The sequence below is a fragment of the Cololabis saira genome, chromosome 6 (assembly GCF_033807715.1).
Source record: "Cololabis saira isolate AMF1-May2022 chromosome 6, fColSai1.1, whole genome shotgun sequence".
NCBI lineage: Eukaryota > Metazoa > Chordata > Actinopteri > Beloniformes > Belonidae > Cololabis > Cololabis saira.
Genome location: NC_084592.1, coordinates 5517327 through 5533125, shown reverse-complemented (window position 1 = coordinate 5533125; position 15799 = coordinate 5517327). Strand labels below are relative to the sequence as shown.

Here is a 15799-nt window from a genome sequence, read left to right as displayed (position 1 = left end):
GGTAATTTATGAGAACTCTAACAGGAAGAGTGTGTTAAAATGTTGAATATTGAGCATCTTGTGAAGTTATACTTATATATTTATAATATATTTAATATTACGACTTTATTCTCAAAATATTACTTTATTCTCGTAATATTACGACTTTATTCTCAAAATATTACGACTTTATTCTCGTAATATTACGACTTTATTCTCAAAATATTACGACTTTATTCTCGTAATTTTACGACTTTATTCTCATATTATTATGACTTTATTTTCGTAATTTCCTTTTTTTTTTTTCTTAGTTTGGCATTATTGATTATTTAAGAATGGTCTTTTTGTTTCAAATGGTTCTTAATGGGATGGATTCAGTGGAGCACTCCGGGCGATGCGCTGAGCTCCAGCCTGTCTAGCAGGAGGCTGTGAGGAGCCCAGATCCCTCTGCCCTTTTTTTTTTTTTTCTTTTTTTCCCCCAATACCCTGGGCTCACAGCTTCACACTCTCCCCCCTCCCGAGCCTCGGGGCCAGACTCCGCCCGAGCGGCGCACAGCCCTGCCCTGGTGTCAGTGCGCCGCGGCTTTTACGCACAGCCCTGTCCTGGTGTCAGCCGCGGCTTTTACGCACATGTCGCCGGAGAACAGCCAGCAAAACAACTTCCCGTACCTTAGCCAGAAAGAAGCAGCGTAAATCTTAAGCCTTTCAGTAACTCCTAGTAAATTTCTAAGTCCATTATTAATGTGAGGGGCTGCTGTGCCGGAATGTTTCTGCATGTTTCCAGGCGGCGCGCTCGGTGCCAGATCCCCGCGCTTCTTGGACCGTGGACCGGGACCAGCCAGCAGGCAGCCCGGGTCTAACATAGCCGGTACCGGGCAGCCCGGGTGTGACAGAGCCGGTACCAGCTGCTCCATGCTCGGTGGTCCGGGTGTTCTTTATTAAGTCGAGGGTAGTGCGGGACAGCGGCGGGTTGCGCTTTGGCACCAGCCCGCGTTGCGGCGCGATGGCCCGGGTCCGGATCCTGCTGCTGTCCCTGGCCGCCCTGCTGCCGGGCTGGACGCCAGAGGGGAGCCGCATCCGCAAGAAGGCCAGCAGGACCCGGTCCTGCCTGGACCTGCCGGAGGAGGTTCTGGAGCAGATGTTCGGCCGCCTCTCGGTGGGGGTGATGAGCGCCTTCCACCACGCGCTGCAGCTGGAGCCGCAGGACCAGCGGAACCTGAGCTGCCCGGGCGGGCGGCCCGGCGGGGCCCCTGGGGCCCCCGGGGCCGGGGGCAGGGCCCGCCTGCCGGTCAACCTGCTCAGCGTCTCCCCCTGGGCCTACAGGTGAGCGGCACATGCTGCTCCCATCACATAACAAGCAACACAATCTTAATAACAGTGTTCACTCAGAGGTGTCTTCAGTATTCACATTCATTACTCAGGTAGAAGTATAGATACTAGAGTTTACAAAATACTCCTGTAGAAGTTGAAGTATCAACTCAAGTGTTTTACTCAAGTAAAAGTATAAAAGTACTGGTTTCAAAACTACTTAAAGTATAAAAGTAAAAGTAATGTAAGGGGGAAAAAGCCATTAAGGACAAAAGCCATTGAAAATGAATGCATCTTAATATAATGCAAATATATTAAAGAACCATATATGTGTACTATTGAGCATTAACATGTGTTTCAGAGAGCAGCAGATATGATGACTAGTTGCCTATAAGTATTGTAATGGTGCAAAAAGTCAAACTTCAGAGGCATGTTATCATTTATCCTAACCTTTATTGGAATGTACATCCAAGTTTAGTTGCAGGAATCTGAGGGAACGGATGTAAGAACAAAACTGGACAAGAACATCTGAAACAACCACAACCAAATTCACTCTATCCGGATGGAGCAATTTAACTGGATAGTTTTTTTTAAAGGCCGAAATGAAATAGAGTAACGAGGCTGTTTTTAAAATGTAAGGAGTAAAAAGTACAGATAATTGCGTGAAAATGTAAGGAGTAAAAGTAAAAAGTCGTCTGAAAAATAATTACTCCAGTGAAGTATAGATAACCAAAATTTCTACTTAAGTAAGGTAACGAAGTATTTGTACTTCGTTACTTGACTCCTCTGATTTAGAAACTTAGGCTGGTGTTTTTGAACTCCAAGGGGAAATCTGCGTACGTATCTTTAACCAACATTTTGAAATGTAATGTCATTTAGTCATATTTGTGTCATATGGCACCATGTCATCAAAACTATAATCAGAATGAGCTTCATTGGCCAAGTTTGAACATGCCAGACAGGGAATTTGACTCTGGTTATTTCGCTCACTGTACCCAGATTTAAATAGTAGCAGTGTTGCTGTGGAGCATCAGTAATTAAAAACAAATTATTGTATATAGTGTCTTTTTTCCAAAATAACCTTCATTTAGGCTACAATATTACGAGCACTTCTGTGGTCTTGTTGATCAAACTGTTGACTTGAAATAATCTTGATTTTGTGCTGCCTGGCCGGATGATGGTTACAAGAATACTTCAATTCAATTTGATGTGTCTATTTCAACAGAAGTTGTCTCTAGGTGCTTTACAGAGACCCAGAACATGACCCCCGAGCAATTATTACATAAACACAGAATATCCTTCCGTGAATCAAACAAGAGTTGACCTTCAGTGCTCCTTGGCATCCCATATTTTTCCCTTAGTAATCCCACAATGGGGACATTTTATTCTCTGCATCTCTAGTCAAACTAGGAGGAGTGGGCTGCCATGCAATGGCACGGCGCCCGGGGGAGCTGGGGAGCAGTAAGGGTTAAGGGCCTTGCTCAGGGGCCCAAAGTGGTTGACCTCAATCCAGGTCCTCCATACTCCAGCCCTCTTCTGTAACCACTAGAGCAGTGGTCCTCAACCTTTTTTCAGTGATGTACCCCCTGTGAAATATTTTTTCAGCCAAGTACCCCCTAACCAGTGCAAAGCACTTTTGGTTGTTAAAAAAAAGACCTAAAACAGAGCACTGTGCCATCAGTAACTGATTTATTAAACATAAAAATATTGCTGCTGCTTCAACCACGACTCCATCGTTGGTCCGAGTGATTGACAGGTGAAGCCAGGTGATTGACAGGTTAGGTGGAACCATCCTGGTGTGGGGGAGACTCTGGGGTTTTAGGATAATAAGTTGAATGAACTCCTGAAGATAAAATTCATTTTATGAATTTAGACTTATATTTTCCTCAATTATTTATGAAATATTTATTTTTAAAGGATTTTTGCATGGATGCTACTTTTTAAATATATGTATATTTTAAAATCTCACGTACCCCCTGGAGTGCCTTCACGTACCCCCAGGGGTACGCGTACCCCCATTTGAGAACCACTGGACTAAGCTACCACTCCATATCTGTACAATTGTTCATAGAAAACTACTCACTAGTCTTCACGTGGGTTATCTTTTAACTTTTTGAAAAGATGTGAATGTTTCTATTTCAGGATGTCCTATGACCCGAGCAGATATCCCCGCTACATCCCAGAGGCGTACTGCCTGTGTAAGGGCTGTCTCATGGGGACGTACGGGGAGGAAAGTGAGCGGTACCGCAGCACTCCGGTCTACGCCCCCGCCGTCATCCTCCGGAGGACGGGCTCCTGCATGGGCGGCCGGCACTCTTACTCTGAGATCTACGTCTCCATCGCTGTGGGATGCACCTGTGTGCCCTCGCTGGAGAAGGACAGCGACGGCAGGAACAGCAACCAAAGCGTCAAAGTCAGGGAGCTCTCTGCAGGGAAAAGACCGTGACTGATGGAGGACTGGGGTAGATGATGTTTCACCATTGATCCACATGTGCTGACTTTCAGTATTTGGACAAAGTGAAGTCCAGCGCTCATCTTTGGATTTATCTACACGAAGCTCTTTATTAACTTGAGTTGATCTTTTGCAGGAAATGTTAAGGGGCCCACTGTCCCTCTTGACACGTCTCTCACATTTAGCACCAGGACTTTCAAAGATGTTTTCAATAAACCTTTAATAGGTTCAAACAATGCAGAGTACAGTCGATTCAACCTGCATCTTTTGTATCGGCTGACCCGGTGAAAACAGGCCCTGGGGAAGAGGGGGATATATAATATAATAAAACTCTCAAAGTCATGGAAGTGGTTGTGGACTTATTCAAATGTTGGGAAATGTATCAAGAATGTATGATGTAACGCTCCGCTAGACCAGGGAGGGGCACATATCAGCTACCTGCATAAAAGTCATCACTAAATAAATGCATATTTGTAATATTGTTAACCGAAGACGCTCTAACATCAAATCAAGTGGACCCACTGTAATAATAATAAAAATGAATCTCTTATGACCAATGCTGCCACCTTCTGGTCTAAAACATAACATTTTGTCCTGCCCAGGACTAGTTCATCTTTTTCTGTTGTTTCCATCCCCATAAATTCAAACCGAGAGCACGGCTCCATCCCGGTTTATGATAGAAGTCTAGAGCAGTGTTTCTCAATCCTGGTCCTCGTGGGCCCCTGTCCTGCATGTTTTAGATGCTACCCTGCTTCAGCGCACCGTGATAAAAGTACCTGTGTCATCAACAGAGTTGTGCAGACCTTGGTGACAAGCTAATTAGGACCATTAATTAGAATCAGGTGTGTTGGTGCAGGGAAACATCTAAAACATGCAGGATAGGGGGGGCTCGAGGACCAGGATTGAGAAACACTGGTCTAGAGGCATCTGGTCTGACGCCACAAACACTGGCCGGGTTTCCCAGATCCAACCTCTCTTAAGGATTTAAGAGAGGTTCAAAGAAGGTTTGAACTAAGAGAGAATCCTAAGATACGGGTGTTTCCCAGATGACTTCTTAACACCGTTCTTTAGTTTCGCTCTTTCAGACGCTCTTTGGAGCAGCTGTCCGGTTCTGAAACCAAATGAATCGATGCCAGGCAAATCGATCACCGATCACTATCAGCGCATTTTCACACGCAGCACTGCTACCTAACGCACTAATTCCCTGCTGCCTGTGCGTTATAATAAAAAATTAAGATGATAAATATAATTCAATGACCCTTTTTCATCCAAACGGTGTGTTACTCCGTTATTTCTGGCTACAGTGAGGCTTTTTTTCCCCACACACGGAGACCGGGAGTAAACGGGGTGGGCGTGTGTGTGCGTTCAAAAACATGAGCCAAGAGAAGGCGAGTTTCGCAAATCGCAACGTGGAATTACAGCAAACCCTGGTTTTTCGCAGGGGTTATGTTCCAAAAAGAACCCGTGATAAGTGAAATTCTTTTTACAATTATAGAGGGCTTCAGATTGCAGAGATCATCCCCGCCTCGCACGTATTCCTCCTCTTCTGAATGATGCTGCATCCCGACTCGGCAGGTGGGTTTTTTCAAGAGAAGAAAATAGTTATGGGTCGTTGTCTTTGCTCTTTTTTCTTCTGGGCAAAAAAATTCAGAAAATGAATGAATGAATGAATGAATGAACGATTCATCAAAGGATCCCGTTCTTCAGCTGCTGCTTCCCTGTCATCACATAGGGGCTCGGGCTCGGGCACGGCGCAGGTGTCCCGGCTGCCTGACAGCCCGGTCCGACAGCACGTCCAGGGGACTGAAGTGCTGACGCACGAATGCGTTCATATAAACAGTTCTGCTTCGCGCACGGTGACGCGGTTGATTTGCAGCGAGAACATGCTGTATAGCAGCCAAATTATCAAATAAATGATATTCATGATGATCGTTTTATTTGTGCGCATAAAGCATATACAGGAACACACTTGTTATTCCTTATTTTTCTTTTTTTCCCCCTTTGCTGTCACCAATAAATGCTAAACAATATAAATCTAAAGTATAAAATAAATCAAAATTTGTGCGGGGTGCATTGTTTTAATATCTCATTGCTTGGTGTGATAGTGATTTGCCTGACGCGGCTGGATCTGTGAGTCTTTGTTCACTAAGATGGTTGTAAAGACTGGGTCAGCAGCATCTTTCATTTCCTTCTTAATGAAAGAGATACTTAAGCTAAGAGCAACTCTGGGAAACGCGATTTTCTTTCACAGGCTCCTTAAGAAGGTTTGAAAGAAGTCTTTCGCTGTTAAGAACTACTTAACTGATCTGGGAAACCCGGCCACTGACTGTTCTGTCACTCACCAACTTTGGAATAAGGCTTTCAATGAAACCCACAATTCATTCTGGACACAGATGACATCATACCATCCGAAGTGTATGAAGACAGACGTAGATGATGCACGCAGCGCTGCTACACATCCAGCGTAAGGAACACTGGTCAAGAAGTCCACTTTAGACCAATGTAGTATCATCATTGTTGATGAAACTGTCCCATGTTGACAGGAGCACAACGTTACTCTGGGTGGGTTTGCTCAGTACTGGAGTTGAGGGGGGATGAGGGGGATGGTATCCCCCCTGAAATAAAAACGGTCCAAATCATCCCCCCCTCTAAAACTGCCATTCCCCCTTTCCATCCCTTATGTCATTTCATCAATGAATGTGGTTTTACTGCAATTTCAACATTTACAGTCATCACCAGAAAAATAACTTATTTGACAAATTTCACCTGTTTCAAGTAAATTCTCACTTGAAATAAGTAGGAAAATCTGCCAGTGGGACAAGATTTACCTTCTCATTACAAGCAATAAAATCTTGTTCCACATGCAGATTTTTCTACTTATTTCAAGTGAAAATCTACTTGAAACAGGTGAAAATTGTTGTTTTTTCCAGTGATGAGTCTTGTTTTAAGTGTAATGAGATTTTTTTTACTAAAAATTAGACATTTTAACTAGAAATAAGACAAATATTCTTGTTAAGATTGTGAGTTTTTGCAGTGATCCGTGTTACTTATCCTGTGAAGGACAGAGTCATATTGATAAGTTCAGAAAAGTGTTTTTTATTGTTGTGTTTTGATGTATTTGATGTAAGCCCAGTGGATATTTAAAGCTTACAGAAAGCTGCATTTAACTGCTGCTATGTCATTCCTGCAGTATTTCTGCAGGTGTTTTGGTCACTGCTATTATTTGTAATATATTATATTATTTGTAATCAGCACAAATTATCTGTCCCCATATGATAAAATCCACCATCCCCCCTGATTTTATTTTACAACTCGAGTACTGGGTTTGCTGATATCAGGCACAGTGGATCTCTGCAGCTACATGATGCTTCTAAGTAAGCAAATAATCTGTCAAATACAGCTGAACCTGATTGATATTTTAATATAAACAAAAGAGATATTCAATGTATCTTGTAAAAAAGGCATGAACCTTCTGTATTGTAAAAGCTGGAGTCTTTGCAGTTTGATGTTTTTTACCTTAAGACATCAAAACTTCTCCTTATTATCAAACAGTCACTCACTATCTTCCAGTAGAAAATGTCTCTTTTCATCAACTCCCTTCACGTCTAAACAGAATTCGTCCACAGCTGGGAAAACAAAGAGTGATGCGCTGCATCCATGCAGATGCCCCGGGACTGGCTGGAGGTTCGGCTCCTCAGCAGGACAGCAGGCGAGATGGGTAGTTGACAAAACATCGAAATTCATTGGATAAGTTTCTGTTGTGTTTGGGCAAGAAGCTGCACATGTTTAGATCCAGCAGGTCTCTGGCCAGGTTCTCCATGACGGCTCCTGAGAACAGACGACACAGGAACCACGTTAGCAGCAGCTCAAACTACAGGACGGCAGCCATTGATACTCACGTGCTCCATTAAACCTTACACTAAAATCCTCTTTAATATTTGAAACTCTAAACTGAAGATCTTATCAGCCTCAGTAAACAACAACAAAGAAAAAAACAAAAAACAACCAATTCATTCTCACACACACACCAGCCACTTTATCAGGTACACCTTGCTAGTACCGGGTTGGACCCCTTTTCCCTTCAGAACTGCCTTAATCCTTCGTGACATAGATTCAACAAGGTTCTGGAAACATTCCTCAGAGAGTTTGGTCCATATTGACATGAAGCATCAGGCAGTTGCTGCAGATTTGTCGGCTGCACATACGTGATGGGAATCTCCCGTTCCACCACATCCCAAAGGTTTTCTGTTGGACTGAGATCTGGTGACTGGAGGACATTTGAGTAGTGAACTCATCATCATGTTCAAGAAACCAGTCTGAGATGATTCTTTATGTTATGTGTGCCAGGAAAATATCCCCCACACCATGACACTCCCATCACCAGCCTGAACCGTTGATACGAGGCAGGATGGATCCATGTTTTCATGTTGCTGACGCCAGATTCGGACCCTACCATCTGAATGTTGCAGCAGAAATGGAGACTCATCAGACCAGGGAACGTTTTTCCTTCTTCTGTTGTCCAATTTTGGTGAGTCTTTGTGAATTGTAGCCTCAGTTTCCTGTTCTTAGCTGACAGGAGTGACCCGGTGTGGTTCTGCTGCTGTAGCCCATCCGCCTCAAGGTTGGTCGTGTTGTGTGTTCAGAGATGCTCTTCTGCAAACCTCGGTTGTAACGAGTGGTTATTTGAGTTCCTGTTGGTTTTATATCAGCTTCAACCAGCCTGGCCATTCTCTTCTAATCTCTGGCATCAACAAGGCATTTGCACCCACAGAACTGCGGCTCACTGGACCATTCTCTGTAAACCCTAGAGATGGTTGTGGGTGAAAATCCCAGTAGACAGCAGTTTCTGAAATAGTCAGACCAGCCCGTCTGGCACCAACAACCAAGCCACGTTAAAAGTCACTTAAATCACCTTCTTCCCCGTTGTGAAGCTGGTTTGAACTGCAGCAGATCGTCTTGATGTCTACATGCCTGAATGCACTGAGTTGCTGCCGTGTGATTGGCTGGTTAGAATTTTGTGTTAACGAGCAGTTGGACAGGGTTACCTAATAAAGTGGCTGGTGAGTGTACACACATAAATACACACAAAAACACACACCTACCTATTTTAAGTAATGTTCAAAACTTGAACTTAATAACTTGAAAATATTTCAAATGACCCTCCAGGCAACATTCAAGCCCCTCTTCCACCTCACCTGTGCACAGCAGCACTTTGTCTTTGCTGAGGTACTTGATGGTTTCAGCCACTTTCCTCAGACACTCCTCTGACAGGTAGGGGGGGTCGGCAAGGACCACGTCGAAGCTCTGCGGTTCCACGCAGGAGGGCAGAGACAGCGGCTCGTTGTAGTCGTAGAAGATGAAGTCGTCACCGTAGGCTGAGAAGCGCCGGTCGTACTCCAACACGACAGCCAACACCTGGTCTGAACCGTGCACCGCGCCCTGCTTCAGCTTCTGGTACACGCTGGGAGAACTCACACACGCTATCCTGGGAAGAAACCAGACGCCACACACTCACATTCGGCAAAGTGGGGGGACTTTCTTTTTCATAGCTGCTGTTTTGCTTTAGTAACCTGTAGGGGTTTTACGATACACTAATCTCACGATACGGTACGATACACGATATTGAGGTCACGATAACGATACGATATTACAGCAGTATTTTTTTAAACAACCTTGAATGAGGAACATATGACTGGGAAAAATTGTCTTATTTGAGAGACACAAAATACAAAACAATACTGTGCGTTTGCCCTATTGTTACAGTTTGTAATGCTTTATAACTGTTTAAGTTTTAAAGAGAAAGCCAGGCCAACCATTTTCCACAAACTGAACTAAAAGTAAATGTCAGGTTTGCATTATGCATCTTCAGTTTCATACAAGTACAAATATTTAGCCACAAACTGAATAGTTTCTCTCATGTATGACTTGACTTTTTTCTTTTCCAGAAATTTAACAACTAAAATTAAATGAATAAATAAATAAAAGTAAATAAATACATACAACTTTACATTATAAAAAAGATTGATTCATGCTCACCTTATAAGTGTAAGAGGAGATTTATTTTTGTTAAGAAGGTTATTTTGGTAATTCAGGGTTCATTATTTTATAAATATATTCTTTATATTCTGATGTAAATCAGGGACTATAATGACACTAGTCAGTTTATCTGTAGTGATTAGTCTGTTTTAGATTGGGCGGAGTGATACGCCACAGTACGGCACTAGGTGCTGTGTTGATGTTCTAAAATCCTACACTGTTGAGGGACATTAAAGTAACTGGAACTCAGCAGAACTGGTCCCCGTGTTTATCCTACTCACGACCTGAAAAAGGTTTAATTTAATAAGGTAAGGCTTAACTCTACACCAGACTTACATAAGTAAAAGTTCAGAGCTCAAAACGGGACCGCAAAACGGGACTAGCTTCTTCTGAGCGGAGGAAGATTTTGGTCTGCGGTCGGATGCGCGTTACTAGTCAACACAATAGATTAATATTAATAATCAAATATCGCGATACACTTTGTCACCTCCACGTGACAAAGTGTATCGCGAAATTTCGTGGCACGATATATTGTTACACCCCTAGTAACCTGTCAATTGTTGAGGGGAAAAAATATAAAAATCAAGCATGTGCACAGCAATGTCCCCTCCATCTCCCACTGCTACAGAAACATATGTGCATATAGTCTGAAAATACTTGAGATGTGCACATTCTCGCTGCATATTTTTCCTGCATAAATAACAGTTTCTGTGTAAGAAAAGGCATAAAGGATAGTTTTTATGTGCTTGCATTGTTTATGAATAGTGCATGTCGCCCGTGCTGCCAGCTGCATATAGCCATCAGTTTGAACTGCATTTGAGTGATTTTCTTTTTGGCTTTTATCAGAAAAGTTTTACTTCCATTCCCTCCAGCAGCTGCTGGGATGGAAGCAGAGTCTTTAGAGACTGAGTGTGTCGTGTAGTTTTACCTGCCTCCCTCTCCAGCTTCTCGTATGACCTCCTCTGCCAGCTGGACCGCTGTCTCTTCACTGTACCAGAACTGGCTCATGCTCTGGCAAAAACACGGAAACTCATAAACGTCACAGTTAACTTACAATATTTGACTTCATCAATAACATTAAATACACTTAATCAATCACTTTCAGTTTTTCAACGTAGATCAATAAACCACTTAAATATTTTGTGTGTTGTCAGCAGGAGTGACAGGAGGTCTGATCTCCAACGATGATGAGACGGTCTGCATGAAGGAAGGGGAGGACCTGGAAAGATGGGGCCAGGATAACCAACCTCCATCTGACTGTCAACAAAACCAAAGAGATGGTGGGAGACGGTGTTGTGGCGTCTGACCCGGCAGCCCCGAGGCCTGAATCCAACTAAGGGGGCATGTCCCAATCCAGGCCTGTACCCTTCTGCAGGATATCACATCACCACGGATGAACAAGGCTGGTTCTCTGAAATCATGCAACAGCCTAGCTATGTGATTCCAGTTGTTAATATACATACATACATATATATATATATATATATATATATATATATATATATATATATATATATATATATATATATATATATATATATATATATATATATATATATATATATATATATATATATATATATATATATATATATATATATATATGTGTGTGTGTATTTCGAGAGAGTGAGAGTTGAGAAGGTGTATTTATATATTCTACCTTATTATGTTATATATATATATGTTTCTTTATCGTGCAGCAATCAGCACATCATTCTCTGCATCTTCTCTACAATTTGACCCTATGATCCAGCTACCGCAAGCAGAATCTGAACACAACGTTGCTCCACATGTTCAGGTTCCAGTGCACGTGCAGACACCAGCACAAACAGGCCTGATGGTGAAGGGCACGCATGGCAGGCGTCCTGTCAGCCCTAAGAGACCAGAGACTAGCTGTGTGGAGGCTGTTCTGGATTATCCGGGCAGAGAGCCGTCGACCATATCGTCCAGCAAACCATGACTATAATGGCCCTTTCCCACTAGTATCTGCTCAGCTCGCTTGTACCCGCCACGCCCCCGTCTTGCGCTTTTCCACTACGGGCCGAGACGGGGGGAGCCGTGCCAAGCAGATACTTTTTCTGTAACGAGGCTGCCGAGGTTCTGGGCGTGAGCAGAGTCGGCCCTGGATCTTACATCACCACCCTCCACGCCACCAATTGGTCGGAGGGCGGGGCTTGTCAGACGTTTGAATCAGGAAGCGGGAGTCAGCGCGAGAACGACTGGCGGCTCGCTGCGATTTTATTATCCAGCGCAAACGTCTGTTTGGTGATCCAACTCTGAGGTGCAGATGTTCATAAACCTGGGGGCTGACGAGAGAATTAAAAAAGGGATGTAGATGGGCTGTTTTACTCTCAGCCGCTTGTGGCTTCAGCTGATTTTCTCATTAGCACGACACAAACAAAGGGGTTGCGCAATCGAGTACGTCACAGCAGCTTCACCCCAACCTGCCCACTTCTCACCTGGCTGTGGAAAAACAAACGGGGACAAAACGGGTAGAGGCGAGACGAGCCGTCCCGAGCCGAGCCGCGCTGAGTAGGTACTAGTGGAAAAGCGCCATAAATCAGTAGCAGACAGCCTACGCTACCTAAGTGCTGACAGGGTGAGAAAACGGTCTTCTTGGACTGTCGTCTTTTTAGGACCTGGCAGCCCTGGTTACATGGAACTTTGCCTTCAGTTTGGAGATGGTACTAGAGCTCCCTCCCAACAATGCCACGACTTGATTTTGCAGAACACCAGCTGGAAGTCACCCCTCTGGCATGGGCCCTATCCAGATCAGTCAAAGGTGGTGTGTGGATTCTTGGAGAAGACATCCCCCTCACCACTGCAGCACGGCCCGTGCTCACGAGGTGCAACTGGTGGTACCAGAAGCTCAAAACAAGAGTCAATAGCAACAGCAAAATAAGCTATTTGGCAGTGGCAGAGAAGATTTGGCAAATATTTCATTGGCGTAACCCACATAGTCAGCTCTGCTGCTCATCCCACAAATGCATGTTCCTAACCAGTGTGTGACCATTAAAAAAGGTAAATAAACAGGCTTTCCAACTGTATACGAGCATTTTTACAACAGAGAAATAATCTACCAAACGTAAATGTCCTTATGTGTATATAAACACATAATACATACACACACACACATATATACATATATATATATATACATACATACATACACACAAACAGACAGGACCGCCATAATCTGGGTATATGAAAAATCACATTGGTGCTGCTGTACAAGGAATGACCAGCAGATGTCAGTAGTCCTAAATGAGCTGTTGAACAGGGCTCCCTGTGATCTGTCTGGTTGCAAAACAATTGACTGGACTGATTGGATACATTCATTTCACAGGGCTACACCACTAGTGTTAAGCTACAGCAGCAAAATCACCTGGTCCACTCACATTTATGCTCATGTCACAAAGACGAGACAGAGATTTTCACTGCCCGAGAAGGTTCAGGGTTTCTACTGAGATCTTTAAAACCTTTTACACAGCCACTGTTGAAAGTATACCGACTATGAGCATCAAATCCTGGTTTGGAAACAGCTCTGCAAAGGACCGTGGAGCCCTGCAGACAGTGATCAAAGCAGCTGAGCCCTGCATTAGATCTGATCTGCCATCTCTGCAGGACATCTATACCAGACGCTCGTGGAGCAGAGCCATCAGAATCATCAAAAGCACTTCTCACCGGTACCCAGTTACTGCCTGGTCCAGATGCTGAACTCGGATAGATGGTTCTGCAGACAAGAACTGGGAGACTCAGGAGGAGCTTTTATCAGAGTATCAGGCTCCTCGACCAAACCATGCCTGACTGTCGGCTCTAGCTCTGGACCCGTTTTCCCTGGTTTGCATTAAAAAAAATGTATCTTTCAATTTCCAAAACTGCACAAAACCACTTTCATATGTCACACTGCTACTTAAGCTCTCATTTCCTACTTACTTTTGCTAATTTATTCAATACTTTATTTTTGTAATCATATTTCTGTTTATATTGACCAAATTCCTTTGACTATTTCTAGTTTATACATTTTTGCTTTTTTAACAGTGCTGTTATTTTTTAGCAACTGTTGAGTTTGCACAGTCTTGCGAGTGATTCAGGGCTACAGTTCACTGGGCATGTGAAAAATGAACTTTGAATCTTCATAAATACACATCATTATTAACTCTTTTGAGATCTCAATGGAGGTCCAACATTCACTAAACTCACCCAGTCCTCCTCCAGTGCTCCCACAGCAAACGGGTCTGAAGGGGTCGTAGTCTGAACCAGACCGGTTCTGGTCTCATTGTAAAACTCCTGCAGAGCAGCCAGAGTGTGAGCAGACAGAGCAGGAACATCGTCATCATCGCTGACACTCATGGCTGATGAGGATGAGGAGCGGGATGAAGAGGATGGCAGGTCGTCAGGAAGATGGGAATATGGGTTTTCTGGAGAAAGCCTGCAGCTGAGCACCTGAAGATTAAACAAAAGAAAAATGAGTTAAAAAAAGAAGAAAAATCCAAGGCACTCTTCTGCAAATATAAAAAGCCTTTATTTAAATTGGCTATTTCATGTAGAAAAGATTTAAAAAATTGGTTACAGCCCACGTGTTTCGGCATTGATTCTCCTTAAATGGGATGATTGAAAACACCTGGGCAGGTGGGATGACAAATACAAAACAAGAGAAACAACAGATAAGGTCCAATAGATGGCTCCACCAATTGTCAAACAACCAAACACTGGAGATTAGGAGAAGAAAAGTTACAAAAATGGACTGAAATCAATATCCTCATTTAAACCTGGATGGATAGTGGCTTTCATTTGAAGAAAAAAGAAAAATGAGCTTTGACATGTAAGTTTGTAATCTAATGCATCTCAGTGAGCTGCAGAGCTGCAGTGTGCATCAGTACTTTGCATATTCATGGTTATTCATTTCTCACATACAGTATTTGTAAAAACATTAGTCTTCATACTGCTGAACATAGAGGAAATGTAACAAATAGATTTGACTAGAAACCAGCATAATCTGTCCTAATAGTACACATTTTGGGTCCAACCACGGACCCAAATCCCTCCTTTTAATGTGATTTGATGGTGGCAAGTAATCTTTTTATTATCAACAGATTGAACTGAACTTCTGCTCGTGTTTCCAGTTATTACTTTACACTCTGAACAGTAAACGTGTCCTCTTTCCATCTGGGTCGTGATATGTAAAATTATCTGGCTCATCCAACCCTTTTAAAAGCCATTTGTAGTTGTTGCAAAACTGTTCATATTTAAACAACCGATCTGAATGCTAACTTCTACCGATATTCACATTTCCTCCTTTAAACTGAGGCATGTCCAGGGCAGGCCTGGCTGTTAAAGGTCGAGGGAGCTGACATGCTGAAAGTGAGAACAAACCTGGTTAAAATGACTAGTTTCCAAGTCGAACACCTTTCTGATGCTTGGCTGTTGTGCTAAAGGCTAAATGCTAAAAACGTGAGCAGAAAGGAGGGTCACGTGTTCACGGCAGGACGGCGTCTGCAGAGGGACAAAATAGTGTCTCCGATTAACCGAACGATTACTGTTGTCACCTCGATTGACAAAAACAAGAACAAAAAAAAAAAAAAAAACTGGCGTGATAAAAATATACTTAGTGTAGACTAGAGTTTAGTTTTTGAGACTTTTATGATATTTTCCACCATTTTGTCATAAATGTTATTACATCACATGTATTGTCACATGTAGCCTACATAATGAATGTAAAATAATCAGACAATGAAAATAAATTAAGAAAACAGATGTAAAATGAGCAAAAGTTTCCCAGATCTGCTTTTCAAATTGACAACGTAACGCGTTCAGCCTCATTAGCCATATTGAGGAAGGATCGCACCGTCTTCATCTGCAATATAGTATTTATTTATTTCTCACAACACTGGAAACAACATCAATTCCCGTGGTACAGATTTTATATGGCTTAGGGCAGGCTATTTACACCCGGGTGCAAGTACTGATGCGTAGGCTATTTACACCCTGCTACCAATATCAATGTATGCTATTTGCACCCAT

General features: G+C 43.0%; 2 protein-coding genes across 2 annotated transcripts; one reads left to right on the top strand and one right to left on the bottom strand.

The window, feature by feature from the left end:
- Positions 1 to 545: 545 nt before the first annotated feature.
- Positions 546 to 4266, top strand: il17d (interleukin 17d). Its single transcript, XM_061723081.1, has 2 exons — positions 546 to 1302; positions 3430 to 4266. The coding sequence occupies exons 1-2, from the start codon at positions 983 to 985 to the stop codon at positions 3731 to 3733; spliced, it is 624 nt and encodes a 207-aa protein (XP_061579065.1). The 5' UTR covers positions 546 to 982; the 3' UTR covers positions 3734 to 4266.
- Positions 4267 to 6780: 2514 nt separating this feature from the next.
- Positions 6781 to 15270, bottom strand: eef1akmt1 (EEF1A lysine methyltransferase 1). The gene is made up of 5 exons (XM_061724348.1): positions 15152 to 15270; positions 13979 to 14221; positions 10704 to 10786; positions 8935 to 9224; positions 6781 to 7567 (listed from the first exon to the last, which is right to left on the bottom strand). The coding sequence occupies exons 2-5, from the start codon at positions 14126 to 14128 to the stop codon at positions 7434 to 7436; spliced, it is 657 nt and encodes a 218-aa protein (XP_061580332.1). The 5' UTR covers positions 14129 to 14221; positions 15152 to 15270; the 3' UTR covers positions 6781 to 7433.
- Between the last annotated feature and the right edge of the window lie 529 nt (positions 15271 to 15799).

Bases quoted from the DNA above. Each gene is read 5' to 3' on its own strand.
- il17d (XM_061723081.1), top strand. From the start codon at position 983: ATGGCCCGGGTCCGGATCCTGCTGCTGTCCCTGGCCGCCCTGCTGCCG. The intron at 1,303-3,429 runs GTGAGCGGCACA...TTTCTATTTCAG, and splicing joins GTCTCCCCCTGGGCCTACAG to GATGTCCTATGACCCGAGCA.
- eef1akmt1 (XM_061724348.1), bottom strand. From the start codon at position 14,128: ATGAGTGTCAGCGATGATGACGATGTTCCTGCTCTGTCTGCTCACACT. The intron at 10,787-13,978 runs GTGAGTTTAGTG...TGTTTTTGCCAG, and splicing joins GAGCACTGGAGGAGGACTGG to AGCATGAGCCAGTTCTGGTA. The intron at 9,225-10,703 runs GTAAAACTACAC...GTTTCTTCCCAG, and splicing joins GAAGCTGGAGAGGGAGGCAG to GATAGCGTGTGTGAGTTCTC.